Source organism: Sinocyclocheilus rhinocerous, unplaced genomic scaffold, assembly GCF_001515625.1.
Source record: "Sinocyclocheilus rhinocerous isolate Xijiao unplaced genomic scaffold, SAMN03320098_v1.1 scaffold662, whole genome shotgun sequence".
NCBI lineage: Eukaryota > Metazoa > Chordata > Actinopteri > Cypriniformes > Cyprinidae > Sinocyclocheilus > Sinocyclocheilus rhinocerous.
The window spans coordinates 1,216,151-1,230,290 of record NW_015639782.1 but is presented as its reverse complement, the minus strand read 5'-3'; the positions used below and the strand labels follow the sequence as shown (position 1 = coordinate 1,230,290).

The 14,140-nt window shown below is 35.7% G+C and overlaps 2 protein-coding genes across 5 annotated transcripts in view; both read right to left on the bottom strand.

The window, feature by feature from the left end:
* Window positions 1–12,054, bottom strand: part of LOC107751931 (microtubule-associated tumor suppressor 1 homolog) — a 36,512-nt gene extending 24,458 nt beyond the window's left edge. The window contains exons 1-4 of one of the 4 annotated variants that reach the window (XM_016567716.1): window positions 11,965–12,054; window positions 4,783–6,460; window positions 3,234–3,468; window positions 1,520–1,684 (exon numbers count right to left, since the gene is read on the bottom strand). In XM_016567716.1, the coding sequence (XP_016423202.1) occupies window positions 1,520–1,684; window positions 3,234–3,468; window positions 4,783–6,336 (1,954 nt within the window). In that variant the 5' untranslated portion in view covers window positions 6,337–6,460; window positions 11,965–12,054. Of the gene's footprint in view, window positions 1–1,519; window positions 1,685–3,233; window positions 3,469–4,782; window positions 6,461–10,271; window positions 10,431–11,964 lie in introns of those variants that run through there. The other 3 variants (XM_016567713.1, XM_016567715.1, XM_016567714.1) reach the window with 3 other exon arrangements.
* On the bottom strand, window positions 11,427–13,899 carry LOC107752045 (fibrinogen-like protein 1; the record flags this gene model as incomplete). Its single annotated transcript, XM_016567895.1, has 3 exons — window positions 11,427–11,464; window positions 13,362–13,530; window positions 13,792–13,899. Coding segments are annotated over 3 exons (315 nt in total), but the record flags the coding sequence as incomplete, so codon positions are not given.
* Between the last annotated feature and the right edge of the window lie 241 nt (window positions 13,900–14,140).

Below are 14,140 nucleotides of genomic sequence, written 5' to 3'. Positions count from 1 at the left end.
TGATTTCTCTCAACATGGGGACAGGAGAGCTGTCAATCAAAAAATTGAAAAAAAAAAAAAAAAGTAACTTGCGTTACTTATTTGAAAAAGTATCAAAGTAACATGACGAAAATATCAGTTTGTTCATTTAGGCCAGAGGAAATTGAGCCTGGTTTCTCCCAAGTTTTTTTTTATATTTCTGGGTTCCTTGTCGCCTTTGCTTTGCTCAGTTGGGGTTTAAAAAGAGCTGAGCTGAATAATTGAGCTGAATAATATTACTATTGTCTTCCGCTTTACAGCAGAACTGAATATGTTCATAACTGATTAATTTTGCAGCATCAACACTGTTATTTAACGGAACTGAATCAACATTGAACTGACTCGAGCTGAATAATCACACTATTGTCTCCAGTAGAACTGCTTATAGCTGAACTGAACCCATTTCATAATGAGTGAACTTTACACAGTTATGGAAACTGGACTGGAGCTGAATAATCATACTATTGTCTTGCCACAGCTGCTTTACAGCAGAATTTATATTTGCCTCATTTTTTGAAGTTTGCATCTTGATTCTGTTACTTTGCTGTTTGGAACAATTGTACAAAGTGCCATAAAAATAAAGGTGACTTGATTTAACCACAAACAGCAATATAACAGCACTGCTACCTGATGAAATATCTTCAAGAGGTATACTTATTATTGTAGCTATCACAAATTTGAATACATTTGCAACTCCACATTTGAAGTGTACAAAAAAAATTCAACACACATTTTTCTCCTTACTTCTCCACAACTGTGTCTTAGGCTTCCCATAAAAGGCAGACAACAATGGAATAATACAAAAGCGATAGGATCCGATAAGGAGGCATGTCAAAAGAGTCAGGTCACATGGAGCACAAGAGCTTGGCTGCTGATTCATGGTTGAATTAGTAAAAACTTGCTCTGAGATTTCAGTCAAGGTGCCTCTGTGTGCAGGCATGACCTTCCACAGCGAGTTAAACATAACGAAGAGAAAATAAGATCTGTTTACACTGGTAGATCATCATTATTTTCATGTGCACTGCTTTCTCATACCCCTCCAAGTGAACTGAGGCGGAACAAACCCTGCCCCACAGACATCTGGGACTGAGTGTCCCGATCCATACAAACAACAACGTCCATCAACCAATGAGAGCGGCAGACTATTCAGAAGGTAAAAGAGCATCACTGTCTACACTGAAAAAAAGCAACCTATATTTTCATGTGCGGTTCTCCTGATTAAACTGATTTCAGGTCATTTAATCTACTTCATAATGAAATCATTTCAAAGTCGAGATGTTTCAAAAATTTTGTTAAAGTAGATGAATCCTTTAGAAGGGATTTAGTCTTCAGTCTTTGGATTTAAGGCAACACTGACCTAGCAGAGAATGTGGGTCAAGCCGGATAACACGAGGTTGAACTTGTCCTAAGCAGTCACTTCTATCCATAATTTTTTTTTATTATTATTATTTAAAAATGATCTTTTCTCCCTCCACCAGACTGTCAATCTGGGAAGGCTCACCTTGCTTTGGATGTCCATTTGCCTGAGAAGTACTGGAGCTCTTGGTCTGTAATTTGAGTTTCACGGGCAGTTTGGAGGCTGATGTTGGAGCTGCGAACACAGGAGATCTGGACTGAGATCTTGAAACTGCAATTGCACCTGCAGTTAAATGGATTTTGAGCTTAACTGCAGAGGAAAAATGACAAACAATACATCCATTGTTATTCAGGTGTCACAAATAAGTGTATAGATAATTGTGCTGTAAATGTTTGCAATGCAACCAGACCACTATATAAAAAAATAAAAAAAACTGGAAAGGCAATTTAACAAGCCCCCAAAAACACAATGAATGTTTCATGCCAAGTTCATGGTTACAGGAAGTAGACTCCCCCCCCCCACCACCACCCCCACAATGGACAGTTAACACATAATATACAAACATACCAAAAAGCAATTTGGGTTCTAAAAAAGATAATTTAAAGGAGGTACATTTTTTATAGACTTGAAAAATTCTTTAGGCTCTGTCCATCTTGAATATGAGCAAGCGAACTGCATCTGCTTCAAATCTGCCAAAAATTATCCAAACCTGCCATTTAACATTCCTAAATTACCTAGCCCACAGAAAATAACAACAAAATAAATAAGATTAAATGTACTGCCTAGCACAAATGTGTGAAAAAAGAAACATGGAATTATTTGTTTAGCATTAACAATTTATAAAATAAAGACTGAGTGAAATGAAGATTTCTATTTCAAATAAATGCCGTTCTTCTGAACTTTCTATTAATCAAAGAATCCTGAAAGAAATGTATCATGGTTTCCACAAAAATATTAAGTACCAATATTAACGGTTTTTAACATTGATGATAATAAGAAATGTGACCATCAAATCAGCATATTAGAATGATTTCTGAAGGATCATGTGACACTGAAGACAGGAGTAATGATGCTGAAAATTCAGCTTTGCATCACAAGAATACATTGCATTTTAAAATATATTAAAACAGAAAACAAATGATTTTTAAATTGCAATAATTTCACAATACTACTGCATTTTTTAAAACAAATTAATGCAGTCTTGTGAGCATATAAGAGACTTATTTCAATAACATAAAAAAATTTAAAAAAAGTATGACCCAAAACTTTTGAACAGTAGTGTACAACATTTACAAATAAATAAAGATGTGACACTGAAGACAGGAGTAATGATGCTGAAAATTCAGCTTTGCATCACAAGAATACATTGCATTTTAAAATATATTAAAACAGAAAACAAATGATTTTTAAATTGCAATAATTTCACAATACTACTGCATTTTTTAAAACAAATTAATGCAGTCTTGTGAGCATATAAGAGACTTATTTCAATAACATAAAAAAATTAAAAAAAAGTATGACCCAAAACTTTTGAACAGTAGTGTACAACATTTACAAATAAATAAACTCAAAAATCAAGTCCTCCCTGAAACCATTTGTACTGATGAAGAAACAACGATGGTACAACATGCATTTAATCTATTATAATGTGGCATCAAACCAGTGTTTTCTTACTATGTAGACTGACAAAAAGTACTGACAGGAATGGCACTACACTGTGTGAATCACTCAACTTTGACCATTAGACCATTAGTAAGACAATCCAACCACTACTATAACATGCGCCAACATGCGCTGTAAAATTGAAAGCTGACCAAACCACAGAAAGATAAAGCTCTGCAGCACACAATGCCCTTACCATCAGATGTTCTCAGTTTGCTTCTGGGTGAAGGCATGTCAGTATTACTGCTGCCATCTTTTCCTGTTGTACCAGGTTTGCGCTTAGAGGCTGAAAGTGGTGGTCGTAGGTTTGCAGCTGGAACGTGAGCAGCAGAGGCGCCTCCTGTCCTGGCTGGGGATGGCTGGGGGCCAAGCCTACTTCTACTCCACTCACATGCTGCTGCTGCCGCCGCCGCTGGCCTGGCAGACACCGCCTGCAAGAAAAGTTCCCTTTCAGCAAATCGCTCCCACACATGCCGCCCCAAGCCTGAGCTCCCCACGCTCACGGCAACATTGGCCATAACACAGCTGAAGTGTGGGACTGAAACTCAAGCAGACTTGAGATGTAATAAAGTCCCCATGGGAATTCTGAAGTCACTGCCAAGTTTTTTTTGTTACCCTCTCCTGCTCTGTAAACATGAACCGATGTGTGCACATGGAACGCATTTTCCACAGACCCCTCTCGCAGCAGTAATTAAAACAGCAATTACACTGCATAAACACTTTCTCTTTAGATTTTTGTTAGTGAACTGTGCTTTGTTTGAGATAATCCAAATATTACAGACACAAATCATTCAAAGTTTACTTAGAACTTTACATTTCAATTATTGGCCATTATGAAATAATTTATCTGTATCAGTCGAGATTGACTATATTGGCCGATATTGGATATTTAAAAAAACAATGAAAGGGGAAATTGAAAAATTCTGTCATCATTTACTCATCTGTATCATCACCACCTGTAAACCAGAATGACATTCATTCATCTTTAAGACACACATATTTTCATGAAGTTTTTAATGAGAGATTTCTATACCTCCACTGATTGTCTATGCGACCAAAACTTTCAAAACGTGAGTATTGTTTGCAACCAAAGAGATTTGTGCTTGCATGTCAAGCAAGTACAGTTGAGCTTCTGTTTACCATATTTGATGTGCTCGATGTACTTTGTGTTTCATCAATGTTTATATGTGAATAAAAGCTTCCATTTAATTCATTCATCATATAAAGTGACTGTGTTTCTACAGAAGACTTGGATTAAACTGCTCAGTTCATATAGATTACTTTTACTATCCATTTATGAACTTTTGAAGTGTTAAAGTTTAAGTGGACTTTCAACAAAGGGACAGAAATCTCTCAGGTTTCTTTAAAAATTCCTTCATTTGTGTTTCGAAGATGAACGAAAGGGTTTGGAACAACATAAGGGGAGTAAATGACCATTTTTATTTTTGGATGAACTTTCACTTTAATTGTGCATGCTCATTTTCCCCTATTTTATATTAGACTTACCTTTGCCATCATCTAGCACTCAATTACATTTATTTAATCTTTAATAAAAACTAATAAGTTATTATCATGGTTAAATGCAACCTTTAGCCTATGTTGTGTGTTATGTAAGGCATGAGATTTACTAACGTTTTGTTCTCTAAATCCATTTGTAGCATCTAAAAGTATTGATTCTGGATTCATTTTACTTAATATAATTTTAATATCAGCCATTTATCAGTTATTGGCCATACTATACTCACCGACAGATTGGCTTTCTGATTCTTCCCTCGGACCTTCAGAGACTCATTCCCCTGTGTGTCCTCTTTATTTGACTCTTTTTCTGCAGGTTTCCCACCCTGATTCGGAGCACCTCCTTTAGTGTTTTTTTGTGGTGTGACGAGGCGGTTCAAGACTCCATTGACCTGTGGATTCTTCTCTTGTACTCCATCTTTACTGGTTTTGAAAGAAGCGCTTTCAGACCATCGGCGAGGTCGAGATTTTGAGGCTAGACCACTTTCTTGGCAAGTAGATGAGCGAGTTCTTTTAGCTGCATTAGAGCTCTTCACACTTTGAGCTGGTGTGGCAGATGTGCAGGTTACTGCAGTAGAAGTGGATTTGGTAGGAGATGACTTATGTTGGTCCATTGTCTGGCTTTCATTAGTTTGAGGGACGGCATTTGATGAAGTCTTTGGAACTCGTGCACTTGATGTCTTGAAGGGGTTGGTGGCACGTGACATAATTTTAGACTTTATATTACTGAAGTTAGGCTTCGGAAACCGTTTTATTTCTATCTTACTGCTTTTACTCACTGACATCAAGGGTGTTTTGGGCTTTTGAGAGGCATCGCCTTGCTGCTGACCGATAACTTGAGCCATTGGACTTACTGGATCACCTTCATCTTTATTCAGAGGTGACTCAGACAAAGATGGGAGACAAAATGTCTTGTTACTCACAGACTGCACTGGAGTTGAGGTTTGAGCACTGATGTCTAGATCCTCATAAGCAGTCAGCAGCACAGTTTTTCCCTCCACTGGGGTTGAGTGATTGGATCCACCATTATTGCATGCCAACTTTTCCACATCTTTATTGGATTTGTGATAATGAACAGGTGTGACACATTCAAATTTCTCAATGCTCAATGACTTTTCATCTATGAGGAATGTCTGATTGTTTGGTTGAATGTAGGTACACTCCAGGCCCTGATTCTTGGGCTCTTCTTGTGGCGCCTCAGCTAGGCCCTCGCACACATCAGGTAACGTGCCAGATACCACGCCGAGATCTGAAGATATATCCACAGAGGTTCTCGACTCCCCAATCAGTGAGATGCTAAGTGGCTGATCATTCTCGTGCAAAAGAAAGCTTTTACTCCTCATGACCATCTCATCAGAGCTGACGGAGCAGCAGTTCTCATTGGATCCACAGTGTGATGGCTCGCAGAAGTCTACATCAGACAGCTCTCGCTCACCAGAGTCAGGGGAGGTTTCTGAGCTTCTATCACAGCCATTGCATTCAGTGTTTTTTGGGTCCACTATCAAGAGAGTCATATTCTCGTTCCAGTTGTCAGTGTTTGATTTGACAAAGTCTACAGCAATTGCGCCACTTGATTTCACTACCTTTGAAGAAGTCTCACCTTTTGTTGGGAAAGTAATACAGTCCTCCATTTCTACATCAGGAGGACTATCTGAACTGCCACAACTCAAACTGCTAGAGCCCCTGAGTGAATCGGGGGAATGCTCACTGGGGCAAGTGATGTTATTTCCATTTTTGTCCTCAATGGAGAAAGTAAGATTAATGGATCTACGTGTGGTCTCCATGGATCAGCTGCTATGAACAATTCCACATCTATCTGAAACACCTCTTGTTTATGAGAATTGTATTAGTTGTTTCCTGATCTTCAGCACAGGGTTATTTATTGAAACCCATTTTGTGTAAATGTTTCTGAAAGAGAGACAGAAAAAAAAGCTGTAAACAAATGTACAGAAATTCTAAACAATTCATTTATGGTCTAAATTTGTGTGAGAGGTTATAAAGAATATAGAGGTGACTCAACATGTGCTGGAGCCGAAATTAGAAGGGTATTAGATACTATTCATACAATACTTGACTGAACAAACACACATCCTAGCCAATTACAATTTGTGACAATTTACAACCTGTGGTATTGTTGGTTGGTTACAAAATAAGCAACGGTCTTTTTTGTGGAGATGTTACATAATCTACTGACCAATTGCATTTAGAGTAATGAGGAAATTGATCCCCTGTTTAATTCTTCATGTTTCCTAGAGAAACACCATTAAAAATGCAAGAGCTTACCCATAGGCTATCAACCTCTAGTCCTTCTTAATGTGGAATTGAATTTTTTTTAAAAGTGTTTTTATAAAACATCACTGAAACTTAGAAATCATTAATTTGGGGTAACAATTTTTTTTTGAAAAATGCCTCATGTTCACAAAGGCTGCATCTATTTGTTCAAAACTACAGTAAAACAGTAAGTTAAATATTACAATTTGTTTACTATAATAGATTTAAAAATGTAATTTATTGCTGTGAAATTATTTTAATATGCTTATTTCGTGCTCAAACATTTCTGATTATCAATGTTGAAAACAGTTGTGCTGTTTAATATCTTTGTGCAGACCATGATACTTTTTTTTTAAAGAATTTTAAAGAAAACACCTACATTTATATGAAATAGAAATCTTTTACAACATTTTACATTTCTTTACTGTCATTTTTGATCCACTTTTGATTAATGTCCTTTCAGAAAGTATTAATTTCTATCAATAAAAAATAAAAATCATAATGACCCCAAACTTTTGAACAGTAGTTTAACTAACACATCACAAAACCGGCAAACAGGTGTAATTAGTTGTATTTGTATTTACACCTTACACAGGAACCCTTAATAGCAGTAACTGCTGAGACAGAGCAGTCTAGTGGCCTGAATGTAACATGTTGCGAGTTTGAGACAAATATGGGTTAGATGGAGAGTGGTGAGGGCTCAGTGGGAGCGTGTGTATTTAGTGTATTTAGATAAGCAGCTCTGAGTGCTAGTGAAAAAACCTTGCTGTGTTTAGTAGGGACTAGGGACATATAATTTTTTTTTGAAAAATGCCTCATGTTCACAAAGGCTGCATCTATTTGTTCAAAACTACAGTAAAACAGTAAGTTAAATATTACAATTTGTTTACTATAATAGATTTAAAAATGTAATTTATTGCTGTGAAATTATTTTAATATGCTGATTTCGTGCTCAAACATTTCTGATTATCAATGTTGAAAACAGTTGTGCTGTTTAATATCTTTGTGCAGACCATGATACTTTTTTTTTAAAGAATTTTAAAGAAAACACCTACATTTATATGAAATAGAAATCTTTTACAACATTTTACATTTCTTTACTGTCATTTTTGATCCACTTTTGATTAATGTCCTTTCAGAAAGTATTAATTTCTATCAATAAAAAATAAAAATCATAATGACCCCAAACTTTTGAACAGTAGTTTAACTAACACATCACAAAACCGGCAAACAGGTGTAATTAGTTGTATTTGTATTTACACCTTACACAGGAACCCTTAATAGCAGTAACTGCTGAGACAGAGCAGTCTAGTGGCCTGAATGTAACATGTTGCGAGTTTGAGACAAATATGGGTTAGATGGAGAGTGGTGAGGGCTCAGTGGGAGCGTGTGTATTTAGATAAGCAGCTCTGAGTGCTAGTGAAAACACCTTGCTGTGTTTAGTAGGGACTAGGGACATATCTAGCTTTGTGATAGGATGGCTACACCCCAGCAGACATGCCTTTTTCAAACAAAGTTAGCTTGCTGTGACTTAACACAAACACTAATATTTGAAAAATGTGCCACTTAAGTTTATGAAATCTGATGACCAATACAGTTTATTCAAGATTTAATAAAAATCAATTTCAGTGTCCTTAAAATACATAAATGAATTAATACATTTCTGAAGGCCAGACTACTTTGAATCTCTCATTTTTTTGGGTTCCGTCTCCTCAAGTTAACATCATTGCATTACTCCACAGGGGTTGAAGAGGCATGGCATACTTTGCCTCTACTGAGGGAAAGGCCTTGCATGCTCTAATGCACTTCTGTCAAGTACAATGAGGAAAGAGGCCAGTTTATGCAGATGCAGAGACAAGCTCTCTGTCTAGCTTCTTTTGAAATAACACCCCATACAAAGCATGTGAACATGCCACTTTAACTGTGGACCTATGGAGTAAATCTGCGATTACAGACAAAACTGTATACAAATAAATAGCAGTACCACAAATCACAGACCCAGAACCTGCTCACAAGGTGAATGTGTAAATGTTCAAACGACCAGTAACTGTCACTTTGAATTTTAATCTACAATGTAGACTCTCTATCAATAATTAATATTCATCTGCTGTTATCCATGGAAAATATTAATAATGCAAACTTTGAAAGAGAAACTTTCAGCAAGAATTTTGGTCTTGCATGTTTAAAGTCTTGTCTGTTTTGTCATACTCATAGAGTACACTGAAAAAAAATGGTGTAGTAGAAACAATTTTCACTCAGAAATTGCCAAATAATGAAACACAAATAATGAAATGGCAAATAACACATTTAATTAATCATAATTTTTAAATTAAACTTTATTTAAAGTAGAAAGACTAGTACTTCCTTGTAAAACATACTCCAACAATCTTTATTTACAACTTTGAAAAATATTTTAAGTGTGTAATATTACACTCTCACAGGTTAAAGAAAATATTTAAAAAATCCTTTATATTGCTGCATTAAAAATCCATATAATCTTCAAGTTAATCAAATGGACCAAGGCACTAAAACTTCAAAGCTGTATCTCATTCATTTTATGAGAGGCATTCATCATTTTCTAACATAAAAGCATAATTATAAAACACATTCACCATAACTCTTGTTGAACCATTACTATCCCTAATAGTCAGATTTAAAAAGGAGTGCAAAAATTCCTTCCTCGACTTGCAGGCTGAATGAAAGGTTAGCTTGGGAACTAACAGTGTGCTTAGTCATTTACAGCCCGACTGCTCATGAAAGGGCTGGGCATTAAAGAAACAAGAGCCCCTCTGTTAATACTTCACTACCGCATGGAGAATTATTGATGAATGATTCTTATTTCAACTTTGAAGGGACATAAAAGTGATATGTCAAATTCTCATAAAAAGCAGCAGTGAAATACAATGGATCATTCATTCTTGAGGGTTAAAGCAGCCTAATTATTAAGCAGCCCAGTCTGGAAAAATATAATAACTGGGGCACTAAATCAGTTTATGGCACAATAACATAGCACATGGCATAGCAAATAACTTAAGCTTACTTAAGCAATACTTTTTTTATTTTTTACAGCATGTCAATTAATGTTAAATATATAGAACAAAAACAAAATGAAAGCATGCAGATGTTGTATTCATCAAACTGCATTGCAACTTTAATTCAGTATAGACAGAGAGACAGACAGATAGATAGATAGATATATAGATAGACAGAGAGACAGAGAGATAGATAGATAGATAGATAGATAGATAGATAGATAGATAGATATTAATAATTACATCTCTCCTAAATCAAATATCCTCAGCTTGTAACTGTGAAAAATGTAATAACATTCTAATAGTATTTTATGCACTTGCTGTGAAGCAAATGTCTTCTTATCAGTTTCATGCTATATAAAATCTTTAATAAATACATTAAAAAAAACTAAAAAAAAAAAACTCAAGAGTCCTACCAGGCATAACATTATGTCAGTTCAGCACATCCCATTCAGGCTCCTGCAGCACTCGCAGCTCCATGTCTCAGAATCAATCCTATTAGTGCTGTGGTAAATACTACACCACACTAAACGCACATATATAAAGACTGCCAGCTCTAAAATACCCATCAGCCCCAGTAGTCCCTCCTTCAGCACCACTCCTGGCTGGCAGCAATGGTTCGTCTCATAGGAATGTGGCACAGTCCAGGCTGCTGTCAGCACACTTTTGGGCTGTCCCTGCATACTAAAACACGCCTCTACTTGTACAGCGCTCTTCAAGTTCCAGCCTAGGCCATGACTGAACCCACTGCAAAGCCTCAAGGCTAACATTACAGGGGACAGTGAATGGTTACCCTATCCTAGACAAGCCCTCGATAAGGGGAGGAGCCAGGGCATGTCAGGTCAAAAGCAGCAATCGCTGTTGCTAAGCAGCCAGTAGCATTTTTTAAGGGATTTAGGTATCAGAGGATAAAGGAGGAGAAAAACTGTAAAACTGGATGTCAACCATGAAGATATTTGCTACAGTGGAAAACCTCTAATGTAAAAAATTAGAGATCAAAATGACTGTCAATACTGTATATGTATAATGTTATATAATGTTATAAGATTTCTATTTCAAATAAAAGCTGTTCTTTCGCAGCACAACTGTTTTCAACATTGATAATAATAAGAAATCAGCATTTAGAATGATTTCAGAAGGTACATGACAGTGAAGACTGGAGTAAAAGTCAGCTTTACCATCACAGGAATAAATCACATTTTCAAATATATTAAAATGGAATTTTGAATTTGTACAATATTACCGTTTATAACTAAATATAATATATATTTCTAAGCAAATAGAATAAATAATAGAGTTTAAATAATCTGATAATTCTGTACAGTATGAGGTCCTAAAGGGCACCTGCACTATAACCTGCTGTGGAATTCAAAGCTTCTGCCCTTTGAGCTTTCCACTGTTTCGGAGCACCATATCTGTTCAAGGCACAGCACATATGTCCCACAGTAGCCTACCATCCACTAATGGTGCATTTGAGCCACATCCAACCAATACGCACTAAAAAATACTCATACAATACATCATTACATAGGATGTCCTAAAAAAAACCCCATCTAAATCACAGTGCTCAATCAAAAACAAATCAGGAGACTCGGAACCGTGTACTCTTCTCGTGGAAATCTAAAGAAGTAGGAAGGTCTATAGAAAAAAAAAAAGTTAAACAATAAGGAGAAAAACAAGTTAATTGGATGCTTTTAAATCTAGTAACTTTTTCCTGCGGAGCTCATGTTTCTCCCTCATACCTCCCCCTGAGCCACAATCTATTTCCTGATCGGATCGCCGCCTTTAAATTGTCTTGTGCACCTGACAGAATCATCAGAGGCCTGTTTGGGATCTCTGGCAGCTCGGTCTATATATAACACGTGGGGTAAACAAAGTTGTAAAGCGATAGAAAGCAGAAGATCCCCTTCGAATAAATGTATACAGACTAACTAAACATTCAACAGGGGTAAACATAAACAAAAGCCACTGGAGACAATTCACGCGACTCGAGTAACAACAGAAAAATGCCTCACGCTAGTAAATCGGTAAGGTACAAAAGTGCGTTTGTAGAAAAGGCAAACGTTTACACTGACGTCTCAATTTCTCTAGTTATCATAGAGTACTTACCCCGCACGCCGCAAGTGAGATAAACTGGGACTCACAGATTTGTCTACCGTTAACAGCAGCGCGTGCACTTGAAAGGTGAGAGCTCAGGTGAGCTCGCGCACTCCTTAAATGACGCCACTGCAGGAAAGTCACGAGCCGCTACAGTTCACGGTCATATATCTATAGGGATTTAAGTTTAAGTTAAAGATAACATATTATAATAACAAATGCTAAAAAAAATGTTGGTTGTAAATTTAAAAAACACTTCACTATATATATTATCTTAATAATAGGCTAATAATAATAATAATAATAATAATAATAATAATAATAATAATAATAACTTTACTATAAAAAATCTACTATTTCATGTTCATGTTTTTTTATTATTATAGACTTTAACTTAAACTTCAACCCCTATACATTTATGAAAAAATCTTTTATTTTCACAATTTTATAAAATGTAATAAAATACGTTTTTCTAATAAATTGTATTTACTACATTAAAACAGCTCTGTTAGATTTCTGAATACCCTGATATTGATGGTGTTTGCACTTTCTGTAGAACTTTGAATTATATATTTACTACTGGATGTTAATTATTTGCTCCATTAGCCTTACAGATATTGTTGTTTAAAACAAAGAAAACGTCTCAGAATTTATAGTTACACTTTTTGTTTTGTCAGCTAAATTCTATATTAAATTCATAATTTTAAATGCAATTTTAAATAAACCTTTCCTCTTTCATTTTAAATTATTTCTTAATTTTTAAAATGTATTTCTTCATTTGCCAACAAGTAAGTTAATCAAATTAAAGATACTAGGATTGAAAACACAAGGATGCAGCAAGGATGTATTGAAAACACAAGGATGCAGCAAGGATGTGTTGAAAACTTTATTGCGCTACATTCAGGAGAAGAGCTTTTTAACTACATATGTAAAAAGTTAAGAATTGGACTACTGAGCTGGACTACAATGTCATTTGTCACCGTCCACAAATTCATCATTTCATGGTTCAGATATCAGATCTATGAATTAAACATCATTAGGCTCAAAACTGGCAGGTCTGATCTTCATCTGCACAGATTTGAGGGAGTACCACCAGCCATGCCACGGGTACCACACTATTCTGTCATCAGTGCCTGCGCTGTAAGGGCCTCTGTGGTAGAATCCATTCAGATCGGCAGAGGGACATCTAGAGGAATACAGGTGAAACAACATACAAAACATGCTGGACACCTTTTGGTTGTCAAATATTCATAGTTAAAGTAATGAAATACACCAGTGGTTACTCTGCTATAGGGCAGCTGTATGAACTTGAGAATAACTTCCTTTGTACATATTGTAATTGTCATTATTACTGTAATGTGAAAAGCTCTGTCATTGTTAAGGTGCAAACCTGTTTAACCACCAGCCACCCTTGTCCTCCTGAGCACAACTGCGATCATAGCGGTCATTATCTCTGTCTCGTGTGCTGAACTTCATTCCTTGATGGCTGGCCCACCACCGAACCTCAGGATGATAACTGCCAGAGAGAGCGTCCCCCGTGCTTCCTGTGTATACGCCAAACTGGAGCTGGTAATGGTTCTGAGAAGACAAATGGGATCGTTAAAACATCAACCAAATAAACAGTGCAAAGATACTATACCATTCAGGTCATGTGAAGTTTATGAATTGTGATACTGTGCAACCCCTTCTTTTTATTCTTAATGAAAATAGAACATATTATATATTAACCTGCTGTAATGATCTTTTAGAAACTTCACATGCCACCTGTTGGCTCATAATGGGCTCTGTATATTCATCCACACATCATTTATCACAATATAAAGAGATTATTAAAAAGACCTGTTCATTATCCACTTTAAATGTTCTGTACACTGCAAAACGGTGGCTGCCCTCAAAGTCTTCCAGATTGATTCTCAGGGTGTAATCATCTGCGTAACAGAAGGCGTTTTATTAAAAATAAAATTAAATATAAAATAATATAATATCAATCCATTCTTCAAACCGCTTGTCCAATGTAGGGTCGCATATAATATAATAATATAATATAATATAATATAATATAATATAATATAATATAATATAATATAATATAATATAATATAATATAATATAATATAATATAATATAATATAATATAATATAATATAATATAATATAATATAATATAATATAATATAATATAATATAA